The following is a 16,629-nucleotide window of genomic DNA, read 5'->3' on the forward strand; positions in this document are numbered from 1 at the left end:
GGAGACGGGACCAGAGGAGAGATGTTTATATTCACACCGGATCACATTTCAAATGGCACCTCTGCCAAAGTTGAACAAATACACCGCAGGATTCCTGCGTAGTAAAAAAAAAAAAAAAAGTCTGACTGCGTACGCACAGAGGAGCAAATGTGATATTTCAACTGTGAGTTATTTTTTTTCTTAATGACGTTCTTGCCCTAGAATAATCCTAAATATGCACAGAGGTCCATGAGTAGTCCCCATTTATTGTTTGTTCTTGATGAGTCTTGAGATTGACCCTGATGTGTAACTTCTTGATAAGTTGCGGCTTGATTTATGGGAAATGCATTGTCAAACTAAATCCGAAACTGGGAGTGCCAAGTGCCCTATGAATCAGCTCTCAGCTCTCAGACAGATGCTGCAGAAACTGTTGTTAGTCATTTTAGGAGTGTTTAGAAATGTAGCCTAATATTTGCTTCTACAAAGGCGAAGCACCTGATGTACTAATTTATTGCCCAGAGCTTTAGACTGTAAGAGTGTTCAAGTGATGATTTTGTAAGCCAGCCCGGGTGTTACTTCTACCTCAGTTTCCCACGACTGAATGAAATTGTTGTTTGGGTTTGGGATAAATTGAGAAAATAAGCTCAGACTTGTGATGGTCACATGTACCACTCTCCACAAAACAACACTTTTTTTACTCTTGCTTGTGTGTGTGCTTGTGTTTAAGTTCCATATTTTTATTTTGAAAGGCTCTGCATATCACTGAGGCCTCTATCGAGCTCCACACAGCATCCTTAAAAACAACCTCAGCCAAGGTCTGGCTTCATTTGACAACCCAAGCAGTGAGGGATGATTTCATCGAAGCTTGGCTAAATTTGGGTCAGACATGATGACACACGTCCCGTAGACACATGTCGTCTAATTCAAACATGACTTGCAGCTTGTAGTAAAAGCTGTTAATGGTGTGCACCTGCACTCAGCAGCATTCGGTCATGGCTTTTAATCAAGGGACCACCATTGCATCTCAGTAAGACGCAGGGGCTTATTATTGAGGACGAACACGTCATGTCTCGCAGAAATGAGCTGTGGATAAATTGGCTTCATCCTGTATAGCTGGACGGTCACTAGTCAGTCCAGAACTACTTTGCTCATGTCCTCCACATTTTCCATTTAATCCCAGCAAAGACAATCAGTTGTAGTCAAATAATTTGTTGATTGACAGGAAAAATACTGAATGCCAAACATTCTGTGATTCAGCTTCTTCCTAAAAGAGTGATACACTGTTCTAAGTTGAATATCTTTGGGCCTTGAACTTTTGGTCAAACTAAAAAAAGACATGACCTCAGGGTCTGTGAAGTTGTGATGGGCATTTTCTTTAAGTTTCATAGACTAAATGATGAACAAGTTATTTGAACTAATAATCCGCAGATTAATCAACAATGAAAATAATTGCTAGTTGCAGTGCCTATTCTCAAGACAGAGCAGTAGTTGGCTGTGCAGCGCTTTCATCTGTGATTACGACATGATTACTGTCCTGATTCTTTAAAGCGGCTGAGGGTCCTCCCAGTCCAACACATTCATTGGCAAGGTGCACGGTATGAAAGGAAAAATATGGCTGGGCGGCAATGATGTAACGCTGCTCCCAGATGAAGTTGTTAAATCATTCTTAGAAACTAAAACTCCCCAGCAAAGTGGAGACGCAAAGCAGCGTTTCTGGCATTTAACACAGAAGTGTGGTGGTCCTCAGCTTCTGCTAAACAGGTTGGTACTATCCACCCTCTCCACTGCAGATCGGTCCAGGCCTCTCCTCCACTCTCCTCCATTACATCAGAGGGGGCAAAGGAGCCAAGAAGCTAGGAGAGCCGCGCAGCCACTGAATTCAACTCGGGTCCCAGCCAACAGTAGTGCAAGCTTGCAGAAGCCCTAAGCTGCGCCGCGCTCTGATTTGCTCACTGTTTTGACTTCTCACTTAGCGGCAGTGGTGAAGGTACTGTGGAAGACTTTACTCGCCTGGATGACTCTCTGTTAGGAACACTGTATCACACAGAGTGGAAAGAGAGAGTGATGTACTATGCAGGGGTAACAGGAATGCCACTAAAAATTGCCATTGTGGCATGGTTTCCCACTATTTGGAGCCGAAAATAGTCGGGGTGGACTCCTCTATTATGCAATTACAGTGGACTGTATCACGGAGGGAAAAGGTGACGTGAGATGGATGAAATGTTCTCACACTAAGAATGTTGCCAGCCTCTTTCCTCTCACTTGTGGATGTGTGTGGTGAGTCTCCCCATGTAGTCAAACAGGTTTTTGCAAAGGAAGATAAGCTCTTCACTTGCCTTAGTCTTTGAATATGTTACAATTGTGGGTCTTTGTATCTGCGCCATTTTTTTGGTCTTTGTTTAAAGACTGGTCTGGTTAGCAAATGGTTCTACAACAGTGTTTCCCACAGGTTGTCAGTTCACTGTAGTGCTGACATTTCATTTGGTGAGAACAAAACTTGTATTCTGTATTTTTCCTGGCTTGAGGCCTATTATGTTGTAGGTTTACAAGTAAAGATTATTTCCGATCGATCAATTTGCTAATTATTTTCTTTATTTATTGTTTTGTTGAAAATTTGCTTCCAAGAGCACAAAGTGTTGACTTCAAATGTATTGCTTTGTTCGACTAACGGTCCTCCTATCTAAATAGTTGCTGATTATTCGTCTGATTGTTAAAGACCTAATAATGTTCATCAGATGATTCCCAGTCATAACACAGCTATCCATTCAGTTTTTGTCGCTGTGGTACAGTTATTATCGCCAAAGGCACAGTCCTCCGTCACTTGAAAGCATTAAATCTTGATTGTTAGAAAATCCTGCCCGCTACATCTGCCAGCATTACGCCTCATGGCACCAAAAATAAAAAAGATAAAGACAAAACAAACTTAACTTCCAAGGCAGTGATTTTTCTTGGCAGGTTTCCCAGATATTAACAATGTCTAATAATCACTGAGCTGTACGTATAATATCATTAATGCCGTTTATATGTAATACCACCTGGCAGAACACATCTGTGCTTCCTCTGAGTGTCTCGACGTCCTTCTCTCGACGAGATCTCATTCACTCCTCCAGCAGGTGCTGAGTATGATGTATGATGATGTATGGCTTCTCTTCGTCATGGCCTTTTATCCTTTTATGAAGAGAGGCTACGGGGGATATATTATGTCTTCTGTCGTTTCTCTCCTCTAATTCCTCTGTTGTTTTATGTTTCTGGTCACAGTTATTTGGAGCAACAGATGTCCCCAGATGTCCTTTTACTGCAGTGTGTAACAGAAGTCCTGGGAATCCACATTTGCTCTGTTTGCTTTGCAGTATTCAATCCACACAGGGACTAAGATTTTCTTAAGATGCTTCACTGCTCGTTTCCTCTCCTCTCCTCAATTGTTGACAACATTTTTCTTTCCCCTGCTCACTCAGGGTGCATGTGAGAAGGAGCTGGAGCATGTCTTTGAATGCCACTATATACATATATATTTTATTTCATTTCTTGAAACTTTAAAAAAGGGAGATCATGGTCTTTTTCCCCTCTTTTTCTCTGTTGAACTGTGCCTCTCTGTTTTCCTCTCAGTATAAAATGATACACAGGGAGATTTTGTTACTCTTTTTCCTCTCTAATGTTCTAAATCTTGGAAATTGCAGGTCTGTTTAGAGGTATTAGAAGATTTTCCTGGCAGTTAGTAGTTCCATGAACACTGTGCCACCAATGACTCTAATATCTGTATTATGTGACCAGAAGGAGTCTTATCAGATTTGCATATTACATAAGTGGATTCGCTAAGTTATAAAAACCTGCCAAAGCTGGGATATTTCCCACTGCCTGCATGTCACTTTGCCTTAACCACATTTCCACAGTTAGTCTGCACCCCGTGAAGAGTTGGACAGAGTTCCTGAAATCCTACCCTGCTTCCTCACTCTATTCTGCCTGACTGCAGTTAAAGGCTAAAGTTAAGTGATGTAGCCAGGTCTTTAAAAAGTAACCCACTTTTGTCATGAATAGGGCAGCGTTGAATGTGAATGGGTGGTGTGGTTGCCTCTGTGGCGAATGTGCTGGACTGCTCCATAAAGCAGGGCCCTTTTTAGAGGTTGATTGTCTGGTATCTGCTTTTGAGAGATAATGAGGGTTATACTATACTCCCTCTTGTTTGCATTACATCTCACATGCGTCAGACTACGGACGTTTATATCAAATGGATTGGAATGTCTCTCTAATTGGTCCTTTTTAGCCCTGTTCATCAGAATTTGGGACACTCATGTTGGCTGTCAGTTGCTTTGCCATTTGTAGGACATTTCCCAGCACACCAAGACGCTTTTTAAAGGTATTTTGACTGGAGGAACTAGGGACTAAATTTAGTTCCCATAAGAGATAGTTCCAGGTGTTTTTCTTTCAGGTGCCACTTTCAAAAGGCTCAGGAACAATAAGGGCAGAGTTTCCTGTCACTGACAAACCGTCAAACCTTTTAGTTCGTCCTGGAACATTCTGATCAAATAGAGCCATCAGTCAATCACTGGGTAGGTTCAGTTCAAAATGAGCTCGCACTTTTTCCTCTATGAACAGCGCCTAATTTCCTTCCTGTGTCAAACTGAATGCCTGCATGTCTGTGAAGTTGCCACGCATGGAAGCTCCAGCTCCCAGCTCGTCTGCTCTGATGACAGGGGCCTACGCGAGGCAGCGTTCAAGACCAAACATTACTCACCACACTGTCATAGGAGATTGATTAGGAGACGGTTCAGAGATTAGCAGGAGACAGATAAAGAACAGGTTCACCATCAGCGCTTGTCAGTCACAGCTCAGCCTTCTTCATCTTTGTTTGTCTCCCTCCCTTTAGGTTTCAGGGAGTGGAGTGGAGAGGGGAAAAGGAAGCCTTTTGTTTATAGAAGAACAATGCTGCGCATGAGAGTACACGGTCCAGGGCCTGGAGTCAAAACAGGGCAGACAGACAAACGGGCAGACAGGCAGGGGAAAGGCTGGGGGCTGGGGGAGTGGGGAGAAGGTGGGGGAGTACCGTTCCCTGAAGATGTGTCAGACTGTCTGGCGGGTTGGGTCAGCGCACTGGACTGGAGGAGCCAGGTGGACAGGAAGGGAGGTTCGCAGTGGGGTCAACCTGAGCTAGTGGGCCTGAAGAGATTTGTTTAGGTTCACACACTGTTATGATTCCACGCATGGAGAAGATCGGCTGATATTTTGAAATGCCTCTTCCTCTCTGTCTTATTAGGCTGTCTCTCCAGACAGTTTTGACTTGGGACAGAGATGGTAATGGTGGAATATTACCAGGCGGTTGTCTCTGTTCCCACACCCCCATTTCCTCCACCTCATAGACTCCAGTGTAATGGTTAACCACAGAGCAACAGACTACAGGCTGTGAACCCTCTTTTCCCCACGGTGCTCTTTCCTTTTCCCATGCTTCCTTGTGTTAGTGAGTCTGAACGCCACTCTTAAAGTGGCCGTATATGTCGGTCCACAACAGACCAAAGCAGACTCCCAGTTCCATCTTGTCTCGACCAGTGATTGCTACCATGGAGACGCCCCCTACCCTCCCTCCCCTAGACGTCACGTGACCTCTCCCTCCCCAGGTGTTTGGCTTGCGTCTGGCGGACTTCATTGATTCGCCCGCACAGTAGGGCTCTTTGTGTGCCAGCCTGTGAGAAACTGGGCCCATCCTCTCCCCACAGGTGGAAGTTTAACTTCATCCCAAGGTCTGAGTCTCTGGCTGCACAGAGCTGCTGCTACCACTCAGAGGAATTGATTTTTATTAAGAGACAGACTGGCAGTGGAAGGAGCTGAGTAAATCCGAGCTGATAATCATTGTATGTGGTGTTTTTGTAGCTTTCCCTGCTGTCCTCTGGGAAGTAGTCCTGTTTGGGCTCTAATGTGGAAAGCCATTATGTGACTAATAAGCTGCAGTCAGCCGAGCAGCCACCGAGAACATACACACCACAACAGGCCATATTTCCACTTAGTCACTGGCAAATTTGCCAAGTATTTGTTTATACTAGTGGTATTGTGTGAGACTGTAGGTGGTCGTTAGATGATGCTGACTTTAACAATGTTTTGATATGTTTTAACCTTTTTTGTGTGGGTGAGCCTGTCTGCCTGCCTTCACATCCACAAATTCCTTACCCTTCTTCTGTGGTCACTTTAAACTAACAATGCTGAGTAAATGAGGAGTGGGCCGTCAGCCTAAAAGGTTTTGGTCATTCATCAGATGCCGGGAGTAGCATGTGATCCCTATTACCTGCTCAAAAATGTTGCGTGGATGAGCCAGGGACAGAAAGATGTACTTTCAGTATAGCGGCAATATGGAGTAGTTAAGCGCATCGATAACTTGGATGTCTGTGTTTTTGCCCATGTTGCATCGATGGCCATTCACAAAACCAGCTGGTAGTGAAAGACTCTATACTGACTTGTCGGCACTCTCAAAAGTCCAGTCTGGTCCAAAAGATGGCTGTAAGTGCAAAAGGCCTCTAATGCTGCTTCCTTTGTTTATTGTCTTTTTAAAATGTGTATTCCTGTCTCTTGCTGTGAATCAGTCAGCGCTGCAGTCCCTGGCTGTGTGAGGCAGTGCGACCAGAATGAGAAACACAGGAGACACAGAGAGACCCTTCTCTCGGCTTTGCCTCGAAACTTGCCGTCGCTATGACGACAGAGGATTTTAGACGGGCCGAGATGCACGGGGTTATGTGATGCTTTTCCGGAGTGTGCGTCTGTGTGTTTTTGTGACAGAGAAGGAGACAGTTAGAAACCATGAAGGAGTGTAATGATACAGTCATCTCCTTGTTTAGTACATTACATTAAAGATTTTGCTATTGAATACACTCCTGATAAAACTAAGACTAAGATTATTTCTTTTACTATATACCTAAAATGTATTCTTCTTAAACTCTATAAAGACATTCTTTAAATCCTTTTTTTCCCTCATAGATTTTGGTGCAAATTAAGAATCACTCAAATGAAAATGTATAAATTGAACTGATGATTATAACTGGAACAGTGAGTCAATTTATCAAGTAGTTGATAGGCTATAAGTTAATCAGCAACTGCTTTTATAGCAGATTAGTCGCTGGACAAAGTCAACCCAGTCAACAATAATTGGCAGCTTAATCAATAACAAACATGATCGTTAGGTACAGCTCTACACGAGAATGTCCTTGCATCTGGAGAAATTTGTACAATTCGGGTCAAAAGCCAACTAGAACATAAATTTGTCAGAACACTGAATGTGTCCCGTCTAACCCCTCACCTCGTTGGCAAGCCGCTACAGCATTTGGTCGAGCTACGAATTGCCGCTCCCTGAAAACAGTGTTCTGTACAATGTAGCCATGGAACAGAAATGATGTGATTCTAGCTGGCATCTGAAATGAGCTTTTAATGTTTCTAGTTTTCCCATCATTTTTTTTTTTTTCAAATCTTGGGGCAGTGTGTGTCCATCACATTGTGGTGTTGACTGTGTGTGCGCGCGCTGACGTATGTGTCTCTCTTCCATTTTTATGTACGAGGAGAGAGCACGTAATTATATTTATCGGTTTGAGCATGAGAAAGCCCGTCCAGGGCGACCAATAATACAACAGATTTACGATGTTGCCCTGGAGGTGCAAGCTCGCCCACTTCCTTTTCTTGGGAAGGCTTCTGCCATCAGGACCCCATTTCCCACAATGGCACACATTTTTGGGGCATTTCTGTGTGCTAGCGGGTAAAGAGGCACTACCATTTATATTCAAGACATTATATAAAGCTATATGAAATAATTAATGGCCTTTTGTGTGCGTTAGGTCATTTAGCTACTCATGATTTATCTCTGCAAGGGGTGCATCATTACTGATATTCTACACTGAGATCTGAAATCATTTATGAGCTTAAAATACAATTATTGTAGTATTTGGTGTCATCGCATTGTTTTCATCAAAACATTGAAGTTCTCCCTTCCTGCACTTGCTGCTCTCCTGCTTGCTTGCCCTACATTCAGATCCCCCTTGCTACTCCTCTCTGTTTATTTTGTTTTTTCCAGAAGCGTCTTTGTAAACGTTGAGCATCACAGTTAAAATTAAAGCATCATCGGAGAGACTTTTACATGCCGGAAGTGTGCCAGAAATTCCGATTTATACGCACAAAAAGCGAAGAGGGTTGTCGGAGACGAGGAGGCAAAAACCCCAGAGAAGCTCCATCAAACATAAATGAGGCCAATCTCTCCACAGAGGGTGACACGGCAGCTCCAACCCAGGGTCCCAAAAACCCAGAGCACCCTTCATGTCACAGATCTGAGAAGGCTTTGAGTCCTCAACAATCGCAGCATCAATCACAGAAAGACAGAGACTTCGCTGATAGTCTCAGTGAAGCCCTTAGCTTAACTAAAGGGAGTAGCCTGCTCTCAGTTCAGTTTTTGATCCTTTTTTTTTCTCCCCTTAATTTCTGGATGTGTGAACTGGGTAGGTCCACAATTCTCAAAATCAAACTTGAAATCAAAAGGAACCAAAAAGACAAATTCATACAGATATGAATCATTGTATCAACACTACATGTATTTACCACGGGATTTGATAAAAGAAAGGCAAAGAATGGAGCCTTTTGCGTCGGTCTAAGTTTGAATATGTAGTGAGCACTAGCTGCTACTTTTGTAACTAGTTAGTTTTACACTAAACACGCCGCTTTGTTCAACTGCACCATCTCTACTTAATATTTGGCAAAGTCAGCCGTAATCAAAGCGCTCTCGCAGAAAGTGATGTTTCACTGCGTTCATCATTTCGGTACAATCAGAAAGAAAGTCAATGCTAAATAGTAAAATCAGGACCCCAAATACAGTAGCCTGTTTAATTAAAAATGAAGTAAGGTGTACTTTCATGTGTGAACTAGCTAATACATGTTATAAAGCTTCCGTCTGTTACCTCATAAATAATTCAGTGATCATTTATTGATCTATGTTGGGGATGGCTGTATCACGCTTAAATGTAGTAGTAAATAACAAAAATGTTAACAAAAGTCAGTAATGCTCCATCAGATGAGCTTGTTGGATGGTCGGATCGCTTCAGGAACGCCTTCCCCACAAACCCTCTCAACGTCTGATCATGAGGAGGATGTCCAGTCTTGGACAGCTATAGAAATGGCCAAAGATTCATGCCATGTGTGGCCAGGGCTTTATCCTCTCTCTAGCTCTTTTTTTTTCATCCTTGACACGAATATTTGTCACTTTTCATATGAGTGTAATGCTATGAATGACCATGAGTGTAAAGCCTTACCAGCCAGATGTGTTGTTTGCCTACAAACTACATGAAATCTGACTTTTTTGCAAAACTTATGTTGAGCTTTATTTTACATACAGTGCTGTGAAAAAGTATTTGCCCCCTTACAGATTTTTGCTTTATTGTCACACTTACATGTTTCAGATCATCAAACAAATTTTGATATCACACAAAGATAACCTGAGTAAATACAAAAAGCAGTTTTTAAATGATGATTTCATTTATTAAGGGAAAAAAGCTATCCAAACCAACCTGGCCCTATGTGAAAAAGTAATTGCCCCTCCTTGTTAAATCATGAATTAACTGTGATTAACCACATTTTTTAAAGCTGAGTTCAATTTCACTAGCCACACCCAGGCCTGATTACTGCCAGAGCTGTAGAATCAAGAAATCACTTAAATAGACAACAAGAAGTAGGCTGAAAGATCTCAAAATGCAACACATCATGCCCCGATCTAAAACAATTCAAGAACAGACAAGAAACATAGCCATTGACATCTATCAGTCTGGAAAGGGTTAAAAAGCCATTTCTAAGGCTTTGGGACTCCAGCGAACAACAGTGAGAGCCATTATCCCTGAACGGAGAAAACATGGAACAGTGGTGAACCTTCCAGGCCGGCCTACCAAAATGACTCCAAGAGTGCATCAACGTCTCATGCAGGAGGTCACAGAAGAACCCCAAACAACATCTAAAGCACTGCAGGCCTCACTTGCCTCAGTTAAGGTCAGTGGCCATGATTCAACAATAAGAAAGAGACTGGGCAAAAATGGCCTCCATGGGAGAGTTCCAAGGTGAAAACCACTGCTGACCAAAAAGAACACAAAGGCACATCTCACACTTGCTAAAAAACATCTTGATGATCCCCCACACTTTTGGGAAAATATTCTGTGGACTGACGAGACAAAAGTGGAACTTTTTGGAAGGTGTGTGTCCCGTTACATCTGGTGTAAAACTAACACAGCATTTGGGAGAAAGAACATCATACCGACAGTCAAACATGGTGGTGGTAGTGTGATGGTCTGGGGCTGCTTTGCTGCTTCAGGACCTGGACAACTTGCTGTAACTGATGGAACCATGAATTCTGCTCTCTACCAGAAAATCTGGAAGGAGAATATCCGGCCATCAGTTTGTGACCTTAAGCTCAAGCGCACTTGGGTTATGCAGCAGGACAATGATCCGAAGCACACCAGCAAGTCCACCTCCGAATAGCTCAAAAAAAACAAAGTGAAGGTTTTGGAGTGACCCAGTCAAAGTCCGGACTTAAATCCAATTGAGATGCTGTAGCATGACCTTAAACAGGCCATTCATGCTTGAAAACCCTCCAATGTGGCTGAATTAAGACAATTCTGCAAAGAAGAGTGGGCCAAAATTCCCCCACAGCGATGTGAAAGACTCATCGCCAGTTACTGCAAATGATTGCAGTTGTTGCCGCCAAGGGTGGCACAACCAGTTATTAGGTTTAGGGGGCAATTACTTTTTCACATAGGGCCAGGTTGGTTTGGATAGCTTTTGTCCCTTAATAAATAAAATCATCATTTAAAAACTGCTTTTTGTATTTACTCAGGTTATCTTTGTGTGATATTAAAATTGGTTTGATGATCTGAAACATGTAAGTGTGACAAAAAAAGCAAAAACAGAAGAAATCTTTAAGGGGGCAAATACTTTTTCACAGCACTGTATGTGTATAAGTGTGTAGCATCACGTTTTATAATGACACTATCGGCATGTAACAAGAACTCTATTCTGATGGTTGAGTTCCTCTGCGCCCTGATTGCTGTCCTTGCAGTCTCCTTTTCGCTGCTCTGCAGCCTCAGACCCCTAATTGGCTTCCTTGCTACCATTGTCTGCCTGCGTGTACCATTCCAGCGGTTTTCTCTCCATTTTCTGTTTTCAGCTGTAATTCGGCCCCATGTATGTTTTCATAAGGAGCCTATATAAGTATAATTGTAGTGTTGCCTTCCTGCTGTGTGGCTAGCTGAGGGCTGCCTATCTACTCACAGGAGGGTCTGCAGGTTTTGCTCAGCTTAGTTTGGTTTAAGCAGAGCTGGCCCTCGTGTGGGCCATGTCGTGTCTTGCCTTGCCCAGCAGTTGGTCTCTTTTTGTCTTTTATTGTCATTTCTTTGTTCTTGTCTGAACTTTTAATGTAAGATTTGTTGCCACTGTTCTTACCTTGCTTTAGAGTCATATTTCCCAGTGGTTCAGTATTCTTTCTCTTTACCTCGTGGATTTATTGCTTTGTGAATTGTGGACAGGGGAACATGCTGCTTGATGTTTTTCCCCTCTGGAAACACCATCAAATCACTGTCAAGCTCTTTTCACATTATCTACGTGCTGTCTATGGCATGTGGGCAGAAGCATTGGGGAAACACAAAGAAAACTGTCACCTGTTACCGTACTCCCCCTCCTTCGTCTCTCTGAATGCCTCAAAGCCACACACACACACACACACACACACACCTACCTACTTATTACTCCGTGCCTGTTAATAATTAATTAGATCACTGGAGCTGGAGTGGAGAGCGACTTGTCTCTGGGGCCTGTGTGTGTGTGTGTGTGTGTGTGTGTTCATGTGCGCATGCCCGTCTGTGTGTTCAGGAAGAGCGCAACCGAAAGCGATGCATACCAGATGTTTTAGAAATGAGGTGGGTTTCACTGGAACGTAACACATTCCCAGGGATGTTTGCGGAAAGAAATTCTTCCTCATCTGTCGAGCATGTTCTGTACACCCCCTCCCCCCAGGAGTGTGTGCATCCAGTTTACTCTTTACTACCCCCCTCCCCCCACACCCCCTTTCTTCTTTAATGGGGTTCTTGTCTTAAAATCCTCAGCCGTGTGTGTGTGTGTGTCCTTTGTGCATTTGTAAACTGGAGTTTGGACAAATGGTGATTAAACGGTATAATTTCAACCGAAGAAAAAAGGCTGCATCTGTGAGGATGGCCTGGGACGGAGCAGGAGGCTCCTAGACAGGCCCTGCTCCTCCTCTCCAACCTTGTTATGAGCCCGTACTGGAGCACTGCTCTGGGCCAACACTGCCTGCCCCGTCCTTCACTATCGCCAAAGCTGGCTGATCTTCAGCCTCTGCACCTGCCTGCTCACTCTCATACGCTGCATCTACGCCAAGAGACATGGACGTACTCTGTACCCAAAGCAGTATCAAATCTCGTACAGTATAGTAGTAATTGTACTTGTCCATTTAAGTCCCCTCAGTAATCCTGGTTCCTGACCACATGGGAGAGGTGGCTGATACTCCCCAGGTGCGAAGCTTTCTGAGGACGTCCTCAATGCCGGCAGATTCAGGAAGGACACCACCACGTTACTTTTGAACTCATACAATCTACTTAACTAGTAGTTGATAATGCATTGCTGTACTCTTGAATTGTTCAGGTTTTGCAAGATTTGTTCAACAATTTGCACTCCTACACCTGTTTATATGTGAAATCTACTTTACCTACATCTGCCTAAAATATCTAAATAGATCTCTGTAGGCTACGATTTAAAAAAATCTTTTAATAAGCAGCAATGCATCATTTACAACACCTTGTGTAACCACACAACAACACTACCAGTAATGATAATTATAGTCAAGGAAAGACTCTGGTATTGGACCAAAAGTGAAAAAAGTGGATCAGTGCATCTCTATCCTAAACACCATAAGCTTGACTCGGCAACAGCATCTTAATAGTCGGAAGACGTCCTTCTCCCTCTGCTCTGTGTGGTTCAGGGTTATACTTAACATGGGGTGTGTGTGTATGGGTTGGAGGTGCAGATGTACTGGTTATGGCTACAGTTTGAATGACCCAAGCTGTAGTCTGCTGCTATTGGCGTGCCTTTGTCTATTTGTGTTAGCAAAGTAAAGTCTGAGCACTCTCACCTGCACATGATGCGAGTGGGCAAACCAGGCCAGAGGGGGAAAAAAGTATGTGTTGTTGAGCACAACGTATACAGCCTCAAAAACCTGAACAGGCCAGAAAACATAGACAGGTATATTAACCTATATATATATATATTAAATTCAATACCAATTTATGTCTACTATGGTTATTCCACTAAAAACATCAATTGACTAACTAAAAATTCTTAAAATCTTCTCCTCTTTCATCGTAAATGTATTGTGAATATTATTCAAAACAGAGTGAGTGTTACATGCAAAACTTGACCGTGCAGTCATAATTATTACTTTTCAATTACTGTTCAAAGCCACGAATCAACCACATCGATATCCAGACCAATTAGCCTCTGCTTTCAGGAAAGGCATCACAGAAATAAGCTTTGCCAAAACTGTGCTTCCATGTGCCTGACTCACAGGCTGTAACTGTAACTCCAGACGTCCGGGTGGTGACTGAGCTTCCTCGTCCATCCGGCTCAGCCTCATCACCTCAGCAACTGCCTCCATAGCTCTCAGAGTAGATCAGCAGGATCAGCCTCTCTGCTGCAGGCCGGCTGGTTTGGGAAGGAGAAAGAAGACAAAACATCCCCTCCTCTATCTCTGAATACAGAGTGATGTTTTTATTCTAATGATATAATAACTAACTGTTGTGCTGCTTCAACTTGAAGCCTACAGCTAAGGAGTTGCTTCCTCTGCTGCTGTTGATGCAGTATTTTTGTACACATTTGAGGCATTGTGTGCCATTAAAATGCTATCTAATTATAGGTAAGGGATGGTTTGTTTAATCTGCACCAGAGGTGGTCTGTGTGTAACCCATGGCTATAATGCAGTTGTTCTCAGCAGAGTGTTTTCCTTTTTAAATTCCAAACCGGACAAATCATTTTGCCTGCCTATGGACATTCCTGACACTTTTCTAACAAAAAATAAAACATTGTTTTACTGGATGTGACTTTCATGTTTGTTAAATTAACACTTGACTCTTTCTTTCTTTTTTTCAGTCCTCTGTGCCAAAAATCTGGTGAAGAAAGACTTCTTCCGTAAGTATCTGCCAATCACAGCCATTTATTATGAACCTATATTTGCTTTTTACACCATGTCTGGTTTTCCATTTTGGTTTTCTGGGTATATGATGCATTAACCATAAAATGTGGGTCAATAAAATGTGCTGTCTACATAGAATGTGAATGTGTAATTTCTGAAATGCTGGATCTATAATAAAGATTTCTGAAATGTCACTAAAATGCAGGTGATATATTTGTGTTTAGCATAAAATGCCCAGCTCCCTTTCTCCACTGAAGACTTAACTCATGTGTAGGTGTCTTTAGCGTTAGTGTTTTGGTGTGTTTGGGTCGGGCTGTCATGGTGAGTGAGCATCTAAAGGTCTTCTGCTCACTCAGGTGGTTTCTGTGGTGCCCATTCCTGCCATTCCAACGCTCAGGAGCTGAGCAAACATTTAGTTAGGGAGTTGGTGGCGAGCAGCACTGAAACCATAGACACAAATGTCTGTGTGTCCCTATATGTGAACTAAATCCATAATGTGTTACTTTGTCATGTTGTTATTGTGCGTGATTTGGCCACACCTGCATAATCTGTAGTAAGGCAAATGTCACACACAGGTCGCACCCGGCACAAATAATCATGTGCATTATCAATTAATCTCTATGTGGATAAATGGTTAAAAAATAACAAAAAATATATCACTAATCATCAAAGGCCGAAGGGATTTTGTTTTGTATAATCTACAGCAAAACACATTTGGTATTTTTCTTGATTAATGACTTAAGTTATCACCAAACTGGTTGATTTTTTTTTTGTTTGACTAATCAGTTAATCTGGTAATAGATTCCATAATAATGATTTTCATACCAGAACAGCTTAATATATTGAGAGCAACGAATCCAATACATCTTTAATTATTCACAACTGTCATTTTGGAAGTAAACAAACTGACCAGTCTGGACTGGTCCCATCACAGAAAACGGGGTGGTAGACACCACAGCATCGTGTCAGGATTCATCACCATCTGCCATGTAGCAATTGTTTGTTGCCTGTTATTTATTCTTGGTGAATGTGGCTCTCTCTTCTCTTCCTACAGGCCTCCCTGATCCCTTTGCCAAGGTAGTTGTAGATGGTTCAGGGCAATGCCACTCTACAGACACTGTGAGGAACACACTCGACCCCAAGTGGAATCAACACTATGACCTGTGAGTCCCAGATCCTTCGACACGTCTCACACATTGTCATTTCTGACATCTGTTTCCAAAGACAGAAAAAAATCTGATTGCTTCTCTGTTTATTTGAATACCTTCCACCTTTCTAAAGACATAATCTGATTACGCACACCGATTTGAGGCCCTGCTCAGGCTATTACTATGCCTCACAATCTTTACGTCTTTCTTTATTTAACCTCAATAAGTGCGCACACTGAGAAGTGTCAGGCTGTGCCATTAACAGGATCTAAACAGTAACAGATGTATACAGTTCTTGCATCTGCTATCTCACTTATCAAGATACTCTGTAATGACATAACTCCTCAGTCTAAAAATGTTCCTCAGAGCAGTATTTAAAGAAACAGAAAAGGAGGGGCGTCTCCAATAGTATTTTCTTCCACTGACTGAAACACGTGCATGTCTTGTTGTACCCTGATTGCCTTTCCCAAAGATGGTTTGTCCTGCGAAAGTAACCTGGAAAAAATAGAGACAGAGCGCGTGAGTGAAAATGTGAGAGTGAAAGTTTCCAGTATTCGCTCCGGTGTTTATCCAACCATCATGCATAGCCAACAGCGAGAGGAAGCACATGTCTCCGTTTGTTTGGTTGCTGGGGATACAGGACCCTCTCTCTACACGGCTGTTAAATTCGCTACTTGTGTCACATTCGACAAAAGGGAAAAAGTCACGTGCGTGCCTGCATGCACACCTTTGAAGACAGGTCGATGGAGAGCAGAACACAGGCCCGTGGTGCACTGGAGCTTCTTTGCGCTAATTTGTCCCGAGAGCCTGCAGACATCGCTGACTGGAGTTTATGCGAGGATTGCTTGTGCTTCTGTGCCAGTGATAAGTTTAACATCGGCGTGCCCACTTTACTATCTGTCTGTTTTTATCTTCATGGCTAGCAGAAGGACTCTCAGGTGGTGTGTTGGAGGAGAGAGGTTTTAATTGACACAGAGCAGCCGAGAAAGCCGTCTGGCTGGCTCACACTTATTAAAATAGGGCCTGCAACACCTGGTGTTCCGAATACAGCCTAGTGCATTAAAGCTGTTGGCAGTGACTCTTTTTTTCCATTTGTTGTATGTGCTCGTGAGGGTGTAGAAATCCTGTGTGTGTGCCTGTGTAAAGTTTGTGTGTGTGTCCAGGGCCTTGGTTTCTTTGGTCAGCCACAGCCAGCAAACTGGCCCGTGAACTGTGACCCCCTCAGCATTGTTGCAGGATGTGGCCGGCATGCCAAGGATAGCAGACAGTCTGTCTGGCTGTCTGCCTCTCACACTCACTCTGCCC

The 16,629-nt window shown here is 43.0% G+C and overlaps 1 protein-coding gene across 1 annotated transcript in view; it reads left to right on the plus strand.

Moving 5' to 3' along the window:
• Nucleotides 1-16,629, plus strand: part of smurf2 (SMAD specific E3 ubiquitin protein ligase 2) — a 52,402-nt gene that overhangs the window by 7,654 nt on the left and 28,119 nt on the right. Inside the window, exons 2-3 of the mRNA XM_070847424.1 lie at nt 14,134-14,172; nt 15,231-15,339. Of these exons, the coding sequence (XP_070703525.1) occupies nt 14,134-14,172; nt 15,231-15,339 (148 nt within the window). The remainder of the gene's footprint in view (nt 1-14,133; nt 14,173-15,230; nt 15,340-16,629) is intronic.

Source organism: Pempheris klunzingeri, chromosome 17 (assembly GCF_042242105.1).
Source record: "Pempheris klunzingeri isolate RE-2024b chromosome 17, fPemKlu1.hap1, whole genome shotgun sequence".
NCBI classification, from domain to species: Eukaryota; Metazoa; Chordata; class Actinopteri; order Acropomatiformes; family Pempheridae; genus Pempheris; species Pempheris klunzingeri.